Source organism: Sus scrofa, chromosome 6 (genome assembly GCF_054392235.1).
Source record: "Sus scrofa isolate SSC_HxYL_T2T_F1_AM1 chromosome 6, Sscrofa_HxYL_maternal_Yorkshire_Landrace_v2.0, whole genome shotgun sequence".
NCBI classification, from domain to species: Eukaryota; Metazoa; Chordata; class Mammalia; order Artiodactyla; family Suidae; genus Sus; species Sus scrofa.
This window is the reverse complement of record NC_139388.1, coordinates 47,261,853-47,285,487: the sequence shown is the minus strand read 5'-3', so window position 1 is coordinate 47,285,487 and position 23,635 is coordinate 47,261,853. Positions and strand designations below refer to the sequence as shown.

General features: G+C 51.1%; 1 protein-coding gene across 2 annotated transcripts in view; it reads left to right on the top strand.

Moving 5' to 3' along the window:
• The window catches only part of PEPD (peptidase D), a 113,276-nt gene that overhangs the window by 24,525 nt on the left and 65,116 nt on the right, over window positions 1–23,635 (top strand). The window contains exons 5-9 of one of the 2 annotated variants that reach the window (XM_005653273.4): window positions 2,584–2,631; window positions 3,955–4,016; window positions 11,795–11,839; window positions 20,267–20,342; window positions 21,427–21,473. In XM_005653273.4, the coding sequence (XP_005653330.2) occupies window positions 2,584–2,631; window positions 3,955–4,016; window positions 11,795–11,839; window positions 20,267–20,342; window positions 21,427–21,473 (278 nt within the window). Of the gene's footprint in view, window positions 1–2,583; window positions 2,632–3,954; window positions 4,017–11,794; window positions 11,840–20,266; window positions 20,820–21,426; window positions 21,474–23,635 lie in introns of both variants that reach the window. The other variant, XR_014806016.1, reaches the window with a different exon arrangement.

Genomic DNA, 23,635 nt, shown 5'->3' with positions numbered 1-23,635 from the left:
CTGGCTGTGAGCATCAAAACCTTGACGGAGTATGGGGCTTCGCACCCAGCAGCTTCACTGGGTCAGTTTTTTTGTTGTTGGTTTTTCTTTTTTCCCCCCAAGGGAATAATTTTCTTTAAATTTATCCTTTTTCTTTCTTTTTTTTTTTTTTCTGGCTGCCCGCGAGCCTGTGGAGGGAGATCCCTGGCCACAGTTGTGACCTACACCACAGCCATAGCAAGACCGTATCCCACTATGCCAGGCCAGGGATCGAACCTGGGTCCTGACACTGCAGAGGTGCCACCAATCCCGTTGCACCACAGTGGGAACTCCTAAGGAAATAATACTTCTAAACCAGGCGGTGCATTTGGGCCTTGTTTATAATAATCATCATACATAATGTCACCGTCCAATAGAGGAATGAATAGATGAGCTACACCGAGCTGTCAAGAGAATATAACGACCACAGGTGTAGTAGCTCTGGGCTGTGCTCTCTTTTGACTCTGAACCTGGGCAGATTAACCCGTAAGCTTTTTCACCAGTGAAATCTGGGCATTTGCAGCGCCAGCTTCCTGGGTGGTTCCATGAGATGAGTCTGCAGTGACTGGCACAGGCCATGATCCAGGGCTCCCTGGACATTTATCTTCCCCTACAGTAGGGACTGGTAAAAATGGCGTATTTGAGGAATATTTAGTGACAGGAAATAAGTGAAGTGTGTAACTCCATATGATCCAAATGTCATTACAGATCTCTGTTTTTATGTGTGGAGATAAAAAGTCTCAGGGGGATGGTTTTGTAGGTGTATTTTATCTTTTTATGGTGTTCAATATCTTCCAGGTTTTCTCTGGGAGCCTCTCAGTATTAAAAAGCACATACATACATATGTCAAAACTTATCAAGATGTGCATTTAAATATGTGCAGCGTGGAGTGTGTTGGTGATGGTGGTGATAGTGCAAGAAAGCTGTTGAAACAACAAACAAGTCCTCCTCACTCACCCTGTGTCAGAATGTTAGAGTTTAGGGTGGGGGCGTAGGGAGGGGGTGTAAATACAGAAGGCCCTGCAGTGGCCAAGATGCAGAACAGACTGAGGGGTGGGGTTAAGAGAGGAAGAAGAGGAGTTCCCACTGTGGCTCAGTGGGTTAAGAACCCAGCTAATATCCATGAGGACACGGGTTTGATCCCTGGCCTCCCTCAGTGGGTTAAGGATCTGGTGTTGCCGCGCACTCCGGTGTAGATCACACAAGTGGCTCAGATCCCACGTTGCTGTGGCTGTGGTGCAGGCCAGCAGCTGTAGCTCTGATTCGACCCTTAGCCTGGGAACCTCCACATGCTGCAGGTGCAGCCGTAAAAAGAAAAGAAAAAGAGAGAAGAAAGGGGTCCCAGGGGGATGGCAGGTACCCACAGGGTATGGATGTCATGGCTGATGCAGCATCATGGGCACTTTGCCAAGGGAATGAGGACAGTTGGGGGGCCAGTAGAGGCGGGGTGAACCAGCCCGCTGGGGGGTCAGGAGCCTAGGTCCTGAGTACCAGTCGGTGAAGGGGCTCAGTTGGAGAGAAGGCATCGCGGGCAGTGGTGGGAGCCCCGGTGAAGGTGTGGGGACAGGGGCTGGCGTGCGTGCTCGGTCAGAGGGTTGAATAGGAAGGGACCAGCCTGTGGGGGCCTGCGTGGGCTGTGGGAGGGACGGAGAGTGAGGAGGTAGGGTTGGTGAGGTGGCCAAGTCCACATGGTCAAGGAGATGAATGGGAGCAGGGAGGAGGGTGTCTGTCTACCTTGGGGACCAGAGGCTGGTTCGGCCAGTGCCTAAGAGATTTCACGGAACATATTTTTCATGAGGGAGCTGGCAAATGAACAGAGGTGCTGGCCTTGGAGGGTGGGTGGGGCCAGCTGTTTGGAGGTGGAATCTGCCAGGGGCCTGGAGGTAGGGCAGCACATGGGGCCGTGTGCCAGGTTTAGGTTTGAAACCCTCTCTGCCACCTGAGAGCTGTGTGGTTTTCCGAAGTCCCATATTCTCTGTAGACTTCCTCTTGTAAGGATCTGTTCCATATGGACTCCGGTGTTCATTGCGGCACTATATGCAATAGCCAAGACATGGAAACAACCTAAATGCCCATCTACAGAAGAGTGGATAAAGAAGATGTGGTACAAAATACACAATAGAATATTATTCAGTCACTAAAAGGAAAGAAATAATGGCATTTGCAGCAACATGGATGGACCTAGAAATTATGCTAAATGAAGTCAGCCAATGAGACACTAACGTCATACGCAATCACTGACATGTCGAATCTAAAAAAAGGACACAGTGAACTTCTTTGCAGAACAGATGCTGACTCACAGACTTTGAAAAACTTATGTTTCCAAAGAAGACAGGTTGTGGGGGGTGGGCTAGGGGTTTGGGATGGAAATGCTATAAAATTGGCTTGTGATGCTCGTTGTACAACTCTAAATGTAAATAAAATTCATTGAGTTAAAATAAAAAACTATTAAAAAAGGACCTGCTCCATCCATGTGAGCCGTGACTGTTTAATCACGTGGGTATGTCATCTCTATGACGATTCATCGGACGGCACTAAAGTAGATTCTTCTTTCTGACCTTTCAGATCGCCAGCGTCCTGACATCACGGAGCCCCTCTGTCCTCCTCACTTTGGTGAGTGGCTGGCATCCAGGGACCGGGCAGGGTTTGAGTACAGGGAGGGAGGGGCTTTAGGAAGCCACTTGCCCTGGCGGAGGTCGGGCCGGGGGGGAGGACTGAAAATTGAGAGCGATGGTCAGTAGGGACACCTCAGTCGGACCGGCCGAATGGGTCCAGGCCCACGTCCTTGATTCTCTAGTCACCCTGGGCTGGGCCGTGTCCTGTCCCAAGGCCCTTGTGACAAGATACCACACTCACCGCACTAGAGGATGTATCGTGTCCGGCTGTGCTCTCGGGGTTTGTGGATGGAGATTATCGGTTTGCTTCCATCCTGAGTTTCCTCGAGTGTTAATAGATTTTGATAATGACACCCTTTGCATCTGCCTGTGAGGGTGCGGGCTGTGTGCCATCAGATTTTGAACGTGGGGCACCGGGGGACCGAGGGCCTGCCGTAGCCTGGGCCGGGCAGGGGTGCACGGGGCACCCCAGCAGGGCAGTGGGGCGCTTGGGCTGTGAAGTGGTTCTGAGAAGAAGCCCGTTTTCTTACACCTCTGTGACCCTGGGGAGCTTCACCCATGAAGAGTGACCCGTCTCCTTGGTTAATTGATTTTTACAGAGAGAGTTTTTCTCGGTTATTTTTGTTAGCACTTCACCTGGGCTCCTGTTCCCGCTCTGCTGTTTTGATGGCTGAGAAGAAAGGTTATGTTAGATGATTGTGGTCACGGAGGGGCCTGTGTGTTTTATTGGGGCTGCAGGGGATACAATTAGACAGGACCTGAAGGTCTGGAGGGAAGAACGGGTGTTTGAAAACTGGTGTTTTCCGCCTCCCTGGGGGGAATGACATTTTCCCCCGAGTCTTTTGTTTTGTCTAAGCTCCTCAGTTCCACTTGGAGTCTCCTTACACTTAGGAGAAAGGGGAGGCATGTCACACCGAGTCCTGGTGTCCCTGAGAAAGAGGCCCGTCTTGCCTGAGTCGGGTCACAGCCGCCTCTCTGGAAGGGCCGGATTTGACAGGGCTTAGCGGGACACTGTCCATGGGGAGCGGGCCAGCCTGGGAAGGTGGGGTGTGGTCGGCGGTGATCCCGGCCTAAGCTCCTCTCACGCAGATGCCGCCTGTGCCCAGGCAGCCTGAGCTGGGTCAGCAGACGGAGGAGGCCTTGCTTTCCCTGCTTTTCAAGTTGTAGCAGAGGAGGGAGGGCTGCCTCTGTGCTGGGACCCAGCTTAGAGTTACCTGAAAGGCAGGAAGGGATGAGTTGGCTGGGCTGGGGCGGTCTTCCCCCTTCTTACCCAGTCCCCGTGGGGCAGGTCTGTGTCCTCACATTCCCTCTCTCTCCCCAGCGCGGCGTCAACACCGACAGCGGCAGTGTCTGCAGGGAGGCCTCCTTTGAGGGCATCAGCAAGTGAGTCCTGGGCCCCGGGAACTGCCTCCTTTTGTCCTCCACCAGCTCGCACCCTTGCTAGTGGGCCTGGCCTCATCTATAAACTCCACCCAACATGGGCAAGGAGGAGGGGTTTGAGCGGGTATTTTGAGGAAATGCTTAGAAAAATAATTTGCCTGGAGTTCGTGCTGTGGCGCAGCGGGATTGGTGGGATCTTGGGAGCACTGAGACGCAGGTTTGATCCCTGGCTGGGCACAGTGGGTTAAAGATCCTGTGTTGCTGTAGCTGCAGCTTAGGTCACACCTATGGCTCGGATTATCCCTGGTTTGGGAACTCCATATGCCGCGGGGTGGCCAAAAAAGAGAAAAAAAAGAAAAAAATGATTTGCCTAAATTCACTTTGACTTTAGGGATGGTTGTCGCTTTCCTGCCGAGCTCCATCGTGAAAGCACAGGTCCGCTGAGTGCTTCGGGAGCTCCCGCCCCAGGAGGCGGCTATTTTTCCTCCAGAGACCTGTCCTCAGCTCTGTGGGTTTTGTCTTATCAGTCCCCACCCCTCGCTCTAGCCCCGGACCTCTCCCAACCTGGCCCGAAACTCCTGGGTCCCCTGCTGCCCCGGTCCCAGTTTGCCGCCCTGCTATCCGAGGAGCCCTTGAAGGGAGAGGCACCTGTCCCTCCAGGCTGCAGCGTCTCCATCCCCCGCCCCTCCCCTGGCACACGTACTCTGCGCCACCGTGTCCTCTGTTGTCCTTTGGTGGACTGAGGCGGTGGCAGAGGAAGCGCCGTATAATTATGTATGAGCCTGAGCCATGGGAGTTTGTGCGTATGTGTGATGTAGGGTGATTAGGAGGGATTAGGAGCTCATAAATATGTATCACTCTCCCCAGTGATAAGAGCGAGGGAGCTGGGGGAGCGGGTATCAGGTTTGCTTCTTTTCATCGCACAAATCTCCGCACCCCCTTGGGAGTTCCCCAGAGCGCCCCTGCCTCCCACACTGGTGGTGATGAGCCCAGCTCATTGAGATGCAGGCCATGGAACTGCTGTCTCTCCCCAGGCCCTTGAGGGGGGTGGTATGGGGCGCAGCCGGCTGCTGCCTGTCTGGGTGAGCCTCCCCTGGTCCCCCAGCACTGCCTGGTACCGGTGCTCCTGTGCCCTGCTCCCCTGCCTCAACCAACACCGTGGGATATCTCTGCTTCCCTGCGCTGGGCCTTTGGTCTCTGTCTTGTGGGAGGAAGCCCTGGTGGCTGCCACACCGATCGGTTCTGTGACCTTGGCAGAACTTGCCCTCTGAGCCTTAGCTCCCCACCACGAACCCCGTGTAGCATGGTGCTGCTCGGACTTGCCCTGGGATGAAATGAGATCCTGCTCATCCAGAGCCTGGCATGGAGCTGGTGCTTAGTAAATAGTTGCCTGCAAGCAGATCCCCCCCTTGTGCTTGATGTCCCTCTGGGCCTCAGTTTCCCCAGCTGTGTAGTGGGCTTGTGGACTCAAGGGTCTCTGATGACGACATTCCTGGATGTCAGTGAGCTGTGGGGCTTCTCATCTTGGCTTGGCACCCCCGCCCCCGCCGCCAGCTGAGGTCTCTACTGCAGAGAATGCCTCCTCAGCACCCTGGGCACAGGGCTGGTGGGGGGTATGTCAAGTCTGGCTCCTGGCTGATCCCTAAGGTTTTCTGGGGGGAAGGTGGGGGACGCCAGCAATGTCATCACTGTCAGTGGCTAGATCCCACTTCCCTGGGAGGAGTCCCCCTGTGAACCGGCCCCCTCCTCTGAGCAGACCCCAGCCTCTGTCCTTTCCTGCTCCCTAAGTACATGTGGCCTCTGCCAGGAGCCCAGAGAAGCCTGTGCTTGGCCAATATCCACCCCCTCTTCTCCCCACCCGGGCCATCAGCATTTGGAAGGCTTCTGGGAGAGCCCTAACTTTGCACAGCCCCTTAGGCACTGGGCTGGCCTGCTCCAAGCCATGGTCCAGCCCAGACTACGGGCTTCTCCCCAGGTGCCTCACTCCTGGGCCGAGCACCTGCCTCTTTGCTGGGGGGATTTGTGCCCACACCCACAGGTCGGCCTGAGTTGTCTGACTTGGCTGATGTACTGCAGGCGAGAGCCCTCCCGGGCGTCTCTGTCTCGGAGTCCCCTGGCCTGGCCATGTTACCCTCCCTCCTGTCCCCTCACAACTCGCTCACTGTGGCACCCTTTGTGTGGCTCCGCTCTTAGAGGTCACTCCCCTGGGGTGCTGCTCAGGCCCTGCCTCCTACCCATCCCACTGCCAGCACCTCAGCCTGGCTGCCTCCTGGTCCGTGTGCCAGACGAGAGAGGCCCCTGTCCTCCAGAGCCAGGGTGACTCAGTGACCGTGTTCACCTGCCTGCTGTGAGCATCTGCAGCTGTTTGCAGGGATAATAATAGCCTATTTGCTAAGTAAGATGAATCTTGCTGTCGTCCCACTTTCCGGTGCTCAACTGTGTCGATCACTGGTCGCTTCTCACTGCCCTAATGAAGTGCCTTATTCCTGGAATTTGGGGTTTTGACCCTTTTACACTTCCCTGCAGCACCTCCCATCAACCTGCTCTGGCACAGGTTTGGATTTTGGCCTCTTGATTTGTCAGTTGGCCCACCCCAGGCCACCTTTATCCCTCGGCCTGGGGACAGCAGGGAGCTTGTGGTGTAATAGTGGTCTCACCTGTCCACCCGTGCCAGGCTCTCCAGGCCCTGATCTGGTTGGGCGGCCAGCCTGTGACCTTCAGGGTTGGTTGCTGCAGGTCTATCACCTTGCTGGGGCTGTGGGTTTGGTCCTGGAAGACCTCCGACCTCCCTCAGCCTCCCCAGATCAGGGCCAGGCCACCCGCTGCTTGTGGCAAGGAGCATGCCAGGTATCACAGTGATGGGGTCGGTAGAGGGCTGGGAGCAGGGAGGCAGAGGAGGGTGTGGGGGTGTGGACATGCACTGGGATCTCCCCATGGCCTGGGGCCCCTGGACTCACCGAGGGGCATGGCTTTGTCCTCCCTGTGGAGCTGGGGGGGCAGGATTATGCTGGGCTGAAGGGAGCAGGTGAGGACAGGCCTCGTGCCAAGTTTGACTGTGCTGGGATCGGCTCAGGGCCCCCGCTGTGGGCTCTGGCCAGAGGGTAGGGTCGGGAGCTCACTGCCAGCACCTGGTCCTCCCCTCAGCCCCAGGGCCAGGGCTGATCTGTTGTAGAGCATAATTCTGCAGAAAAGACAGCTTCTTCCTGTGGGCTGCGTGTTCCACAGCTGCCTGGAGCAGCTGGTTCCTGCAGCCGGGGAGCAAAAGCTGCACGATGAGCATCTGAAGAGGTTGGCTTGAGAGCAGGTTTTCTTGAGAGAGACAGACAGACAGACTCTGACTATGAAGGGAAAGAGGTGATCTGTCGGGAGCCAGGTGGCCTGTGGGCCCTCCTGGCCTGAGACAGTTCCCTCCAAGGCAGGCAGACTGCCTGGGAGCCCTGGGTGGGGGCAGTGAGTCCAGACCACTCTGTTTTCTGTCCTTGTCTGACAGTGAAATATGGTTGATGCTCTACATCAACCGGTTATTCAAGATAAGCGTATTTCTTATCTTTTGGCATTTACTGAAACTGCCTTGCGTATTTGAAGACAATTGGTTACAAATTAATTCAATTGAAATGAGTAGTTAAATATGAAATTGCTGAATTGGGGGGTTATTAATGCAAGAATATTAATATCCAGAGATGTGAATTTTTAAATCCAAGAAAGAGAGGGACGTTATTAAAATTTGGCAGTTACAATAAAATGCCACTCCATGGTCTGGGGGCCAGTGGCTTTCTGGTTACTGTTAACTTCTGTATCAAATTAACATTTAGGATTGGGCTTCTGATTATGGCCCATGGAAGCTTTATGAGTCTCCTGAAAAGACAAGAACCCACCCTAGTCCCCCAGCAAGGGTGGAAAGGGGGCCTTCCAGGGTCTCTTCTCCATTCTTGGGTTAGAAACTGCAGGGACGAGCCCACAGGCCAGGGCAGGGCTGGCTGGGCCTCCACTCTCACCCTCCATCACCTGGCCTGCAGGTAGAGCCCACCAAGGAGTTACCCTCTGCTTCCAGGACACTCCCCTGCCCCCATGGGGCTCTGGTGGGCTTTGTTGTTGTTTTTGCACAGTTTTTACATGCCCTTTGTAGAAAGCTGTAACTAGCACAGAGGCAAAAGCAGGGAATGTTCAAATTGGATTATCCCAAGTTAAACGGCTGACACTGCGGTGATTGTCTTTTGGGCTCTTCTGTGTCTGTCTGAGTGTGTTTTTGTGTCTGAGTGTGCATTTATGTAAGTGTGTGGGGTTTTGTATGTGTGTCTATTTTGGGGTAGGATCTTTGTGTGCTAATCTAAGTATATGTTTGTGGGTATATGTGTGTGTCTAGTTGTGTCTACTTGTGTCTGAGTGTGTGTGTTTTTGTGTGTGTGTGTCTGCCTGTGTCCATGAATATACATCTGTTGTCTCTGAGTGTGCGTCTATTGTCTACACATCTGTGTGAGTCTGCGTGTGCCTCTTTCCTAAGCGTATGCCTGCCTGTGTATGTCTTTGTGTTTGCATCTGTGTCTTTGAGCTGGGTCACTTTGCTGCTCGTGTGGGTGGGTGCATGTGTGTATTCATACGTACATTTTGTAAAGTGAGATTTTACTGACGTGTTTGGTTTCTGAGGAGAAAGGGCATTGCTTTTCCTAGCATCAACGTGACATTTGGCAGAATGGGAGACAGTCTATATTGCCATCTTTATTTATGTCATCTGCTGCTCTGTTCTTTACTCTGAGCCACTGCTATTTCACAAGTAGGGCTTGATTCTACAACATTTTGGTTGACCTTGAATTAAGTAGTGTTAGTTGTGTAGTTAGAGCTCCCCAGAGCTTTGAGGATCTGGGATCCCCCCAGCCTGCTTCTCTCTCCTCTCCCCTGTCCCTCCTGTAGCCAGGAGTGGGGGTGCCACCTGCACAACCATAGCATTAGATGGGTGTTTTCAAACACTGGTGATTGAGGTCATGGAAAGTGCCCGGTTGGTCACAAACCTGCATGTCCTGTGTGTCATTTCCTGACCCGAGCTGGAGCAGGGCTCGGAATTCTGAGTTTATAAAAGCTTCTCTGCTGAGGTCCATGCATGGTACTGGGCTATGTTGCACTTCTCCAGCTTTCTCACTGATAGCTTGAGCTCTGGGTCACATGTGACACAAGCATCAGGGGTATCCTTCAGCCTGACCCTTTTGTCTCCTTTTTTTTTTTTTTTTTTTTCATTTGTAGTCTTCTGATTGAATAATAACTTGCAGCTTTGTAGATTTTTCTGTTGTATTTTATTGATTTCTGCTTTAAAATTTTTCTTTTATTTTCTTTAGGTTTTATTTGTTCTTTACCTTCTTGAGAAGAAGAAAGGGCATTTGGGGAGTAGAAGTTTAGATCATTGATTTTTCAATGTTCTTTTCTACATTTATATATATATATAGTGTTTAGGGCTGTATATTTTCTTCTAAGCATTGCTTTGGTTTCATTTCACCGGTTATGATATTCCATGTTTTTATTCTCTCTGTCATTGTTATTTCATCTTTGAACAGTAGGTATTTAGAAGTGTATTGCTTAATTCCCGAGCAGTTTTGGATTTCATAGTTTTCTTGCTGTTAACAGTTTTCTGGTTTAATTCTACTGTAATCTATGTACTTGAACCCTTTGAAATTTATTGAAACTTCCAGCATATGATCATTTTATACATGTTTCGTGTGTACTTGAAGAGACCATGTTGTTGGCAGTTGTTATCTGTAGTGTTCTGTGTATATCAACCAAGTCAAGCTGGTTAATTATATTATTCCTACCCTCTACCTCTTTCTTTACTAATTTCTCTCATTCTGCCATCAGACGAGGTATGTGAAAATCTCAGACTGCTTGTGGATTTATCTGTTTCTCATTTCTGTCATTTTTTTAAAATCAGTTGTATTGGAATCAAATTTACATACAATAAAATTCATTTTATGTATAATTCAGTAGGTTTTTAAAAAGAGCTTAGGATATAGTTCACAAACCTTTCAATTGACCCACTGAGGCTGTACAATTAAATGCTTCTTGAATTTATAGATCTGTAAAATCATCATCACAATAAATTTTAGAACACCCAAAAAGAAACTCTGGCCCCTGGCAACCACTTAGCTACTTTCTGTCTCTGTAGATTTGCCTATTTTAGTATTTGATATAAATGGAATCATGCAGTATGTGGCCTTTTATATCTGGCTTCATTCACTTAGCATGTTTTCAAAATTCATCTGTGTCGTAGTGTAAATCAGTCACTTTGCTCATTTTTATGGCTGAAAAATAGTCCAGTCTAGGGATATATTGGTTTCTGTTTGCATAATCTTTTTGTATCCTTTCACTTTCAATCTAGCTGTGTCTTTGAGTCTAAAGTATCTCTTTAGAGCGTATAGTTGAATCTTTTTTTTTTTTCATCCATCCTGCCAATCCCTGCCTTTTAATTGGAAAATTTAACCCCTTTACATCTAAAGTAATTACTGATTAGGAAGACCTTCCTTCTGCCTTTTTGTTATTAGTTTTCTGTATGTCATTCATTGTTTCTGTTCCTCAGTTTTTCTGTTAACTCCCTTCTTTTGTGTGTAGTCTAGCTTGCATCCATATCAACTTTATTTCAATAGCACACAAAACATAGGTTCCCTTTGTGCTGTTATTAAATACAGAGTGCATCTTTGTACATTTTGTGATGATCTGCACAGGTTTATACTTATTGCTTTATGCAGTTCTCTTTTAAATCAGAAAAAAAGGAGTTACAAACAAAAAAGACTTTTACACTGTTCCTTTACTTGTGGTGTAATTACCTTTACCAGCACCCTTTTTTTCCTCATGTGGATTACTTTGGGTTATTCTCTAATGGCCTTTCACTATCGTCTGAAAGAGTCCCTTCAGTATTTCTTACAGGATAGGTCTTCAAGTGATGAATTTTCTCAGTTTTTATTTATCTGGGACTGTTTTAATTTCTCTTTCATTTTCGAAGCATAGCTTTTTACTGGATATGGAATCTTGGTGACAGATTTTTTTTCTTTTATCACTTTGAATATATCATCCCATATTCTGCCTTCTGGTCTCTATAGTTTCTGATGAGAAATCAGCCATTAATCTTATTGAAGATCTTTGTAGGTAATGAATTTATTTTCTTTTATTGCTTGCAAGGTTTTCTTTTGACAGTTTGATTGTATGTCTGGGTGCGAATCTGTTTGAGTTTGTCCTACTTGGAGTTCATTGAGCTTTATGGATGTTTACATGCATGTTTGTCATTAAAGTTTTTGACGATTATGTTTTCAAATATTCTTCTGTTCCATTATCTCTGTCCTTTTCTTTTGGGACTCCTATTATGTATATGTTAGTAAACTTTTTTTTTTTTTTGGCTGTGCCCACAGCCTGCAGAACTTCCTGGCCGAGGGGTCGAAACTGAGCCACAGCAGTAACCTAAGCCAACACTGAGTCCTTAACCACTGTGCTACCAGGGAACTCCCTGTATGTTACTATACTTAATGGTAGAGGCTATGCTGTCTCCCTGGTGAGGGTGGAGGATGGTGTTTTGCAGCTAGGCAGCTTGTTCTCCAACTGACTATACTTGGAGGACATGGCCCAGGCTACAGAGTCTGCTGCAAGAAATGAGCAGCAGGCCTTCTATTGTCCAGGGACTAATGCAGTTAGAACTTGAGGCCTTCTCTCGGTCAGTCCTTCTCTTGGTATATCTTGAATGAAGTATTTCTTCCTGGGGGATGATAGACCATTGACCAAATGGGCTTTAACTTGTTTTCTCTCCATAGGTTCAATGTCAACAATACCATTCTTCATCCGGAGATCGTGGAATGGTGAGTACGCTTGTGGCTGTTTGTTGTGCTCAGATCATGAAGGTGAGAGACCTGCTGTTCCCTCACACTGACAAGCTGGTCTCTCTTAACCTCTTCTGGTTTTATTTGTTTGTTTGCCAGTTGGTCTGTTTTCCCAAGAGGGCATGAGTCACTCAAATATCAGTTAAATTTCTCTTTTTCTTTATTTAGGAGTTAAAAAAAAATTTACCATAAATGAGCCAAACTTTCATAGTTAAGTAGATAGTGAAAGGAATAAAAAGAAACATCATATATAATCGTATTACCAGAACGGTAAACATGTCTTCCTCATGTCACACATACGTCTTGACTAGTTGGCATCCTTTATACTGTCATTTTTTGCCTGCATTCTTTCCTGCTGTTATGGCAGCCCCTACCTGCAGCATGGTTTCCATTGGGTCACAGCAGGGCAAGCTGCTTCCGATTGGGCATCACTTCTCTGGGCCCTGGAAGAGGCCCTCCTACTCTGATGTGCTACCAGCTTTCTTCCTAAGCCATCGAGTTGCTTTTTGATAGCACTGAAACGTGTTTTAGTTGTATGGCTGGTTGGGGACCTTGCTCACCTAGTGTTGGAGCTTGGGGTCACTGTGACCTGAGGATAAGTATAAGTTGGCTGGTGAGGTTGGGCGAAGCACAGAGTGGGGAGAAGGGGAGTGTGACGCAGCTGAGGGACCACTTGTTCAAAGGCTGGAAATGAAAAAGTTTGGCGGCCAGCATAGAGCCACCTCCTGGGGCAGTGGCACCTGAGGTTGGTCAGAGAGGCGGATAGGGGCCAGCTGGACCCATGGTATCTGCCTGGACTTGGTCTTAAGACAAATGGGAACTGGGGAAAACCTTCAAGGACTTAAGCAGGAGAGTGGTAGGAGCAGGTTTGCATTTTTAAAAGTTGTGGCACTTGAGTGGGAGTGGGCTGCCAGTTAGAAGGCTGCCGTGGGCTCCAGGTGGCCATGGAGTGGTGAGTGACAATGTTGACAGGAAGGGAAGGTAAAAGGAATGCTCCTGGGAGGAACTAGTGAAAGGTGGCGTTGACGGTGACTCTGGGTTTTTGTCCTGAATAGCTGGGTGGTGTGCCACCAAGATGAGGCGGTTGAGGGACCTGTTTGGGGTGTGTTGAGTTTGAGGCAGATGCCAGTGGGAGAGAGGCTGGGCCGGAGGTGACGATCTGAGGGCTGTTGACAGACATCGGCCTTGACCCTTGGAAGAGCTGGAGGGCAGGCTGGCCAGTAGCTCCGTTGGCAGCCCTGGCCCAGTGCCCATCACAGCCGGCCACACATTCTGAGCATGAGGGCCTGTGTCCTTGCAGTAGACGGCCAACTCTCCATGGTTTTTTTCGTTTTTGTTTTTTTTGCTTTTTACGGCCACACCTGCAGCATATGGAAGTTCCCAGCTAGGGGTCAAATTGGAGCTACAGCTGCCAGCCTATACCACAGCCACAGAAACACAGGATCCGAGCCGAGTCTGCGACATACACCAAGCTCATGGCAATGCCGGATCCATGACCCACTGAGTAAGCCCAGGGATTGAACCTGCGTCCTCATGGATACTAGTCAGGTTTGTTTCCACTGCACCACAATGGAAATACCCCTCTTCTTGTTTTTATGAAATAACAAATACCTGGCCCTTCTATAGCCCCTAGTTGGCAGAAGACTAAATCGGGGGTACTCGGGAAGGGGCTTGTGTCCCCTCATGCCCGAGCTGTGACATCCCTCATGGCCACTTGCACTCCGGGTGCTTTGGGGAGCAGGACTGGGTTGTGCCCCCCAGTGTCTCCTGGGGGACAAATCATTAGTTCGTCACTTTGGAACAAACACACTTTAATTCTGGTGACATTTCCAAGGCTCTGAGGCAGATTCTGCGTTCATAAGATACTTACCAATTTATTAAAGCCAGCAGCAGAAAGGACTTATTTGGCATTTGATGGCAGTAGAACTATTTTAGAAATGTCACATTGTCCTTACTGCCTCAGGGGTGTGTTTTAGCAGCGTGGGTTCTGGCCTCTGTCATGACTGCAGTTATTCTGGGCGAGATCCATGGAGGTCACCAGTCATTCCCTCCTCCGGTCACTGGAGGAAGGATTCCGGGTGGGATGGAGGGAGGGTAGGCTCCTCATTTACAGGAGAGACTGAGTTTCCATGGTGTTAGATTAAGACGCATTGGTGTGTCTTTGGACCCCTCTGTCCTGGATGCCCCATCAGAGAAGCTGCCTGGGATAATGGAAAAACTCCAGATTCTAACCCCAGCCTGCCACCCCCCACCCCCCGCCGCCCCCGGGGAAGTCTCTTAACTTTTCTGAGCCTCAGCTTCTTCATCTGTAAAATGGGATGTGGTGCGAGTTGCCATGGTGTCTCAGCAGGTTAAGAACCCAGCTAGTATCCATGAGGATGCAGGTTTGATCCCTGGCATTGCTGTGAGCTGTGGTGCAGGTCGTAGATGCAGCTTGGATCTGGTGTGGCTGTGGCATAGGCCAGCAGCTGCAGCTCTGATTCAACTCCTAGCCTGGGAACTTCCATATGCCATGGGTGTGGCCCTAAAAAGAAAAAAAAAAAAATGGGGATGTGGTGGTGCTTAACTCAGTGTAGACATGAGGATTCATGCTGCCTCACAATTACCATAGACCAGGTGACTTATAAACAACAGAAATGTATTTCTCGTAGTCCTGGAGGCTGGGCGGTCCAAGGTCAAGGCATATTTAGTGTCCGATGAGGACCCGCTTTGTGGTCCTTAGAGGGCTGTCTTCTTGCTGTATCGTCACATGGCAGAAGAGGGGACAAACTCTCTAGGGTCTCTTTTATGAGGCTGCCAGTCCCATTCATGGGGGAGCCACCCTCATGACTTAGGCACCACCCCCCAAATGTCATCACACTGGGGATAGGTTTCAACCTGTCAAATTGAGAGGAACAGGACATTCAGTGTATAGCACCAAGCCTCCGTTTCCTGCAGGGTAGAAGTGCTCCCCCTTGACGGATGACTCAGGGTTTGAGTGACGGCATAAGTCAAGTACTGACATATCCTCATAATCACAGCTGTCACCTTTGGAGACTTCTGTGTGCAGGGCATTGCGCTAAGCACTTGACATGTCACCTTATTGAAAGAGGCCTTTGTAACCTAGGGACTCTGATTATGCCCATGCTGCAGATGAGCACACTGAGACACAGGGAAGTGATTTACCCAAGAGAAGGCCAGGAGCTGAGCTCAGGCCAATGGTTCCAGGCTCCTGTGCTGCCATGTGCCTCTGAGGAGCACCCTGAGGGGACAGGGGGTGCTGCCTGAGTGTTAGCCTTCTTCTCCGTTCCTTCTTGGCCGCTGGACCCACTCAGACCCTCCCGGATCTTGTGTGAGGCCAGGGTGGGGGGCGGGTGGAGGACTGGGAAGAGGTGGCTAAGCTTCTTCCAGCACAGCGCCCTGCCCCTTACATGCACCCCAGCTCCTGGGTAGCAGCTGGGCTGGGGCTTTGGGATCCTTTCCAGAGCCTCGCTGATTGGGAGGCAGCAAGCAGCCTCTCCCAGCACAGGGGAAGCTTCCTTTCTCATTTGTGTTTGGGTATCATTCATTTCCTGTCTCTGACTGCTTCATTGTTTTCCATTCTCTCAAGCAGTGCCTTTTTGATTTCCTGTAAATTCCTCTATAATCATACTCTTCTTCCCCACAAACATGAGATCATAACTGATCATTGCTTTCGTTGCGCGCAGGGGCATTGCAGTTTGAATCTGGAGGTCAAAAGTTGAAACTTAATAAGAATCGGCGTCTCACTTCCATAATCTAGGCTGTGGTGCTGCTTTCCTGTTCCGCAGATGATTAAATTGATCTGAAGGTGGGGTAGGAAATAAAAGGAGATACTTCTGTACTATCTTAATAGCTCGGCACTGTAGATTTCAGTTAAGCGCCTCCAGAAGCATCACAGAAGAGTGAGCGTGTCTGCCATTGCCATGTGCCTTCTTGTTTTATTATTTTTTGTTTTATTACAGTATAGTTGATTTGCAGCGTTCTGTCAATTTCTGCTGTTCAGCAAAGTGACCCAGTCATGCATATATATGTATACACATTATTTTTCTCATATTATTTTCCATCATAGTCTATCCCAAGAGACTGGATATAGTTCCCTGTGCTCTACAGCAGGACCTCATGGCTTAACCATTCTAAATGTAATAGTTTGCATCTACTGACCCCAAACTCCCACTCTACCCCTCTCCCTCTCCCTCCCCCTTGGCAACCACAAGTCTGTTCTTTCTTGGGTTTTCAGTGAGACTGTTAACTTGAGTCACACGCCAGTATGAGAGCTATTAATTACATGGAGTGAAGGTGGTCTCGTGTACTCCCCAGGCCATGGGGAAAACTTGTCTATTTCTCTTTCCCTGCACTTCCGCTCACTGGAGATGGTGAGGTGTGGATGCTTTGGGGCACCAGGATCCTGCGTCCCGGGTAACGTGTCCCAAATTAGAAAAGGAACGTAGAGGATGACCTAGATTCTTGGTGTGTCTCTATGAAAAGTATTCCAGGAGCTTGCAGCCTTGTCTCCCAGTGAATAGGCATTTAACCCCCAGTCACTGAGAAAGCCAGGTGAAAAGTGGGAACCCGAGGTAGTAGGGGCCAGTGCAGCTTGCTGTGCGCTGGAAGGCTGGACACAGGCTGACGGGGCGTCGGACCCTGGTTGCAGCTCTCCTTGCACATGGCCCACGACTGCCTGACCCTGGTCAGGTCACAGGCACCATAGCTGAGCTAAACCACCATTTTCTTCCTGGCTCTGGTTTCTCTGAGAAGACTTATTGATTCAGCCTCAGAGGATACATCATTCCAACCAGCTCTTTCCCTTCCGTCCTTCCTGTGGTCCTGGGATTTTTACCCTTAGTGTCGCCGGGTCACAGGCCCTGTGGTCCTGTGGTCTCGAATTCCCGCCCATTTCTCCCTTGGAATCAGCCCCTCTGCATTCATCTCCAGGAGAGTTCCTATCCCATCAAATGGGTTTTGTTCAACACTGTGGCACTTTGATGCTTCGAGACTGATTTTGGAAATCCTTCATCCCGTCTTGCTCCTGTTTTAATCACTGGAGCGTTCAGACCTCGCTTAATTGATGTCTTAATCCTGGGTTTAAAGCCCAGAGGCAGTTTTGTGACTTGTAAATATTTAAGGGGGAAAAATAAAAGATGGTACCAGTGAATCTCAGCCTGGCCTGGGTTTTGTCATTTCAGGCCTGTAGCAGGGGACTCTGGGCCTGTGCCCCCTCCCCCTCCCCGCCTGTGGTGCCGCCTTTCTCCTTGAGCAGCCGCCTTGATGTGGCCATGAGCCGGGGACTCTGCCTCAGTGCCCGTGTCTCCCACACATGTCAGGCCTCTCCTCTTGCTGGTGGAAGAGCCCGAGCTGTCTTCTGCCCAGATGTCTTTTTTTTTTTTTTTTCTTTTTAGGGCGGAACCTACAGCATATGGAAGTTCCCAGGCTAGGGGTTGAATCAGAGCTACAGCTGCCGGTCTACACCACAGCCACAACAATGCGGGATCCGAACCACATCTGCGACCTACACTGCGGCTCAGGGCAACTGAGCAAGGCCAGGGATCGAACCCGAGTCCTCAGAGACACTGTGTCAGGTTCTTAACCCGCTGAGCCACACCAGCTACTTCCCCACCCAGACTTCTTAAGTGGCATCATTGTTACCCTGTCCTGAGCCTTGGCCCCTGATGCTTCCTGGAGGAGGCGGCCTTTGTCCTCTCCTGGGGATGGAGACCTTGCAGATGATATTTCTAACCACCGTCCTGCACACCCTCAGGCCGGACAAGGCTGGGGCTGAGTGAGCTGCTCAGCATCTCTCCTCCAAGGCCGCTGGGCCTCTGGAGCCTGAATCCCCTCTCCTTGCCATTTTGTGCTCAGGAGTAAAGGAAATCGCCTCATCAGATTCAGGGCGGGAATTCTTCCTGCAGATGAGGAGAAACTGCAGAATGCTGGGACGTCTTCGTGTTCTGTGCGGTAATCTTGAACACGGTTTCTGGTGCTTGTGTTGTGCAGATGAGCAGGGCCCGGCTGGGGTGTCTGGGCCGGGGCGAGCCTTCGGCCTGCAGTGCCCTGTCGATTGGGGGAGCCAGCACACCGAAGCCGTCTCCTTTCAGGGCCCTCAAAGCTTGGATGAAACTGGGCCAGGCCAGTGCTCAGCCAGGCCAGCTTCACTGGAGATCTGCCTTTGTGGGGCAGTTTGCCTTGGTTCAGTTTGATCCCTTCTTCTTTTTCTTCTTCTTTTTTTTCTAACACGACTGCAAAAATAAGTCCAAAGTGAACCAGCTCTAGAGGCCTAGTTTGTCATCTTTCCCATGGTAACATTGGAAAAGAAAGCAGGATTCTGGGCCTCCGTGGCTACCATGCTTATTGTCTCTGATGAGCAGGGAGTATGGCTTGAGCTCCAAGTGTCCTCTCTCTTGTAGCCGATGGCAGCTTTCCACTCCCCCTGGCCCCCCACTCATTTCAAGACCCAGGTGCTCACGCTGGAGGGAGGAGGCTGATGGAGAGTGTCGGGAGGTTGGAGCAGAGACAAGAATATGCCCACCTGCTGGCTTCATGTGCCCTCCCTGAAGTAGGAGATGAGTTTATTCATCTGAGAAGGAGCCCCGGGAGGGCTCCGAGGTGGAGAAAGTTGAGAGGAGCCTGCATGCTCCCCTCCTGGCAGAGCTGGCATGTGCGGAGGCCCGTGGCAGCTCAGCCCTCACGTCCGATACACACAGGCTCTGGGGCATCCCTCGTGGGGGGTTGGCCAAGCCCATGCTAATGGAAGAGCACAGGGCCTCGGGGTCTGAAGTGCTGGCAAGGGTGGTAGCTGGGAGGCTGGACCAGGGTTCTAGGCTGAAGAGAGAGGCAGAGGGTCAGAGGCAGTACAGCCTGGGCCTGGTTCCCACTCTGGTCATCCCCCCATCAGGAATAGAGAAGCCCACTTCCCACTCATGGTTCCTGGGGTTGCTGCCAAGCAGGGCGTGAATGAAGCCCCAGGGGCTGTTAGGTTATCCTGCAGCCCCTCCAGGCCATAGGGAACCAGCTTTCCGTTCCCCCGGGGGGAATTGCTCTCAGCGCCCGGAGGCAGAGCCAGAGCACTTGAATGATGGAGAAGAAACTCACGCTTCAGGGTCTGCTCCTTGAGAAAGAAGGCACGTTTGTGTGGAAAAAGCCTCAGTGGGTTGGGGGTTTGTCTTTCCCACATTCCCTGGAAGGTTTTACAGTCTCAGGAAGGTGTCCCTGTGCTGAAAGAGGCCTTCCTCCCTTCCCAGTGACAACTGGCCGGCTGTCCAGCTGGGCACCGTGGAGACAGCCTGTGTCAGTGGCCGCCTCTGATGGTGGCAGAAGGGCCTTCCCTGCATCCTCGCCTCAACTGGGGCCAGCTCAGGGCCCCAGGCTGCAAAGGTGGACAGTGGCTGGATAAGAGATGTGCTGTGGACGGAGGGGCAGGCTCTGGTCTGCCGTCATAACATGCCACTTTGCTGATCTGGAGGGGGCTTGAGCATGTCCCCTTGGTGAGAGGGAGAGGTGGCCATGTGGGAGTTTTGGTGAAGGCGGGTCGCCTTTCATACTTTCATACCGGACCTAGAATCAGCCATGAGGGACGCACGATGGACTCCATGTCCTTAAGGACGGGGCTTGGCTGCCACTTAAATGCCCTTGACCTGGGTTGCTTATTTGCAGTGGGTGGAAGCAGAAAAGAAATATTTATTTAGCTTCTCTGCAGGAGTTTTACTTGCTGTTGAGGTTGATTGCAAAGACCAGAAACCTAATCAAACTGGCGATTTAACATGCGTTTCTGTGAGGACCCCCAGAACCCCCCTGGAGTCCAGCTGGTAGGAGGCCCAGCTGAGCCTTGAAAGGACGGCAGGGTCTCCGGGTTGCATCTCCCTGCCCCACAGAAAGCACCCTCCCTCAGTCTCCTCTTCTCTCTGCCGACCTGCTGTTTCCACATTTACACCTGCACTCGGGGCTGGACGTGGCTGCACTGCCCCACCCCCCTTCCCTACTCCCACCCTGTCTCAGGTTCCCAGGGTGGCCTGGACAGGTGGGTGGGATGGGGAGGAAATGGGAGAACTGCAGCCATCTGAACAGAGTCCAGGGAGTCAACACACTTAAGATTCAGGGCCAGCAGCCTTGCTGTGTAGATTGTATCCCTGTTTTATGGATGAGGAAACTGAGTCGCAGTGAGGCAAGGTGTGTCTGGCTGCAGAATTTGGGCTTCCACATCGTAGAACTGCAAACAGCCTGCTGGCCTTGGGCTGGGATGGGCCGTGCTAATGCAGCTAATCCCTCCTGGGGCTTGGCCACTCACTCCCTCGCCCGGGCAGCCCACCTGCTGCCCTGGACCCTCTCCCCAGTGTGGAGGTCTTCCTGGAGGGGTCCGCCAGCTCCTGCTGGAAGTCGCTGACTTGCTGCTTTGTTTTCCTTCCCTGTCTGCAGCCGGGTCTTCAAGACGGACATGGAGCTGGAGGTTTTGCGCTACACCAATAAAATTTCCAGCGAGGCCCACCGGGAGGTAAGCACTGGCTCGCTGGATGTGCTGCTCTGGGGAAGCAGCATTGCTCTGTGTGGGGCAAGGGGGCAGTGTAGAGATGGGTGGCTCTGGTCCAGAGCCAGCAGGAAGTGTCCCTGCAGGTGGGAGATGCCACGCTGGCTCTGTACTGTTCCCCAGGGCAGGGGGTGCACAGAGGCTCTGCCCCAGTTCCTCACCGCAAAGCCCCCAGTCTCAGGGAATTTCCCGGCGAGAAGTCCTAACTCCCAGAGGGCTAGGGCTCGTCCTCCTGGCACAGTGGCTATCCCAGCTCCTTTTTAAAGAATCTTTGGTTCCTAACTGTGATTCAAGCACATTTATTACTCTCATCATTTGCTAAAAATGCTCTCCCATGGTTCTTTCCCGAACCTTCCCAATTACCTGAGGAACAAGAGCAAATCAGGAAGTATGTATATGTTTTTTCTTGTTAGGGTCACAGGTGTGGCATATGGAAATTCCCAGGCTAGGGGTCAAATTGGCACCACAGACGCTGGTCTATGCCACAGCCACAGCCACGCCAGATCTGAGCCGCGTCTATGACCTACACCGCAGCTTGTGGCAATGCTAGATCCTCAGTCCACTGAGTGAGGCCAGGAATTGAACCCTCATTGTCTTGGATACTAGTCGGGTTCTTAACCTGCTGAGCCACAGCAGGAACTCCAGGAATGTAGTTCTTGATCGGGTCAAGCGGTTGGGAGAGCCCAGCACCTGCCTCCTGACATTTGCAGCTTTGTGTCAAGAGCTGGATGGGGGTTATTGGGAGCAAGAGAATCTCTCATGTGAGTTCCTTTTCTCCGTGTTTCGTAAGGGAGGAAACCTTTTAGGCTGGTTGCCATGGCCTTCCGAGCATCACGTCTTCACCAAACATGTCTTCGTTCAGTTTTTACTTGCCTTCGAAGTGTTTATCGGCTTCCGAATAGCAGTGCTCTGAAGTGGTTTAAATAAACTGCATGGCTTTGGAGATTTTTTGGAAGAAGAGATTCTTTTGAAAAAGTGCAATACATTATGTATAAGGCAGTGTTACTTATCTCCTTAATACAAATGTCTTTGCTTAATATCCATCCTCCAGGTAATGAAGGCTGTAAAAGTGGGAATGAAAGAATACGAAATGGAAAGGTAAGCTGCTGTGTTTCTCTGGGTAGAGATTAAAATGTAAAAAACAGTCATTGGCGTTCCCTGAGCAAGTAACAGATGAGGCGCGGCCGCGGCGCAGCACACAGATTGAGTGGGAATTAGGAGCAGGGCCTCGACGTCCTGGGCAAAGAGGATGTTTCTTCCAGCTGTGGCCACCTCCCTGGCTCTTGGCAGCGTGTTGGATGGGAATGGTTTTTGATTACTTTTCAGTGTGGTTTCGTGCCCCGTCATTCCACTCTTGGACCTGGTTTCTGCAGTTTGCAGGCAACTTTAGCAAATAGCTGCTATTGTGACTCCGAACGCCACTAGTAAAACAGCTTGCCATTTTTATGTGTAAACACTGCCATTATGTCTGCTGTGCTTGAACGACTGGGTTGCAGGATGGTTAAGTGGCCCATAAAGCGTTCTGGAGAGCTCTGTCGTCCTTTGGTTCCAATTAGGCCTGCTCCTCAGCCCCGCTCCGGGACCCGGGGCTCAGCATGCTGCTGCCCACTGTGCGAGGAAGCCCTGGGCTCAGACCCAAAGGGCCCTTTCTCCCCCTGCGACATAATAATGAAGGCGCCCTTGGTCTCTGCCCCAGAGCTTGTAAACCCCTCGAGATGCCCCGAGCGTCAGAGAGGAGTGTCTGCTGGTGTTCACCCGGCGCCCCTCTCCCCGAACCTGAGTTTATGCTGAGGGGCTCCGGAGGATGGAAGCCTGTTGCCAGAGGAACCGACCAGGTGGCTAGAGGGCTGGAACTGAGCGGAGAGAGACTGGAGACTGGGTTCTGACCAGTGATCTAATCAACTGTGTGTCTGAGGAGGGAACGGAACGTCCGTAAACCCCCTAAACCACAGGGTTTGGCGAGCTTCTGGGTTGGTCAACGAAGGCAGCACCTAGACAGGGTTTGGAAGCTCCATGCCCCTCCCTGCATACCTTGCCCTGTCTTTTTTTTTTTGGTCTTTTTAGGGCCACACCCGCAGCATATGGAGGTTCCCAGTCTAGGGGTCAAATTGGAGCTACGGCTGCCGGCCTACACCACAGCCACGGCAATGCCAGATCCGAGCCGCGTCTGTAACCTACACCACAGCTCACGGCAAGGCGGGATCCTTAAACCACTGAGTGAGGCCAGGGATCGAACCTGCAACCTCATGGATCCTAGTCAGTTTCATTAACTACTGCGACAAGACGGGAACTCCAAGGCCTGCCCACCTTATCTGTGCCAGGTGAGGGCCAGGTGCGGGTGGAGCTGGCAGCAGGCCTCGTGGGCAGCTATGGTCACGTGGCTTGGGGGTAGGTGTCTATTTCAAAAGGCTGATAACCTTTAAAGGAGTCCTGAGCAGGCCTCTGTATTTCTGACCCTTAGAGGTAAGAGGTTAACATGGCCTCAAAGGCCGTGCTGCTATGACTTGCCTGGAGGCCACATGGAACAAGTGAGTTGAGGACCCAGCTCTTGCCTCCCTGTGGTCTCCTTCGGTGTCTGCTCCAGGATTCCCAGGATCCTTGTCTCACCCCCACCCCACCCCTGGTCCGGGGCTGGAAGAGTTCTGGGGGGCTACCTCGGAGGTGGGCTGTGGACAAGGTCCCTCAGATTGGCGCTGCCCCAGAAGCCTGTTCCAAGTGAATCGGCCCATAGTGACCCACAGCTGATGCTTCAAAGAAAATAACCCAGAGTCTGGAGCAGGGCTCCCTCGCCCCAGTGTGGAGAGTCCAGTTGTGAAGGTGGCTCCTGGGGGCGGGAGTAGGTTGGGGACTGAGCTGTCCTCCATGTCCCAGAGGCTGATAAGCTTGCTTGTGAGGTCTGGGTCCAGGCTGGCCCCTCCGCATACCTCCCCCAGTTCCCTCCCTCCCCACCCAAGGTAAGGGAGGTCTTTTTTTCTCTTTTAATGGGAAATATCAAGTATCCCCCTGCCCCCACAGAAGAACATCCAAGTCTCCATCAGGGTGTTTTGTTTAGTTTTGTTTTGCTGGAGTATTTAAAACCAAACCCCAGACATCGTGTCATCTCACCTGTAAATACGTCAGTGGGTGTCTCACTTGGGTGAGGTTATTTTTTTCCTTCTCACATAACCACCGTGTCATTATCACATCTAAGTAAGTTAACAATAATCCTTCATATTATAAATATGTTCTGTGTTGTCTAAAACTGTCTTTTTAGAGTTGAT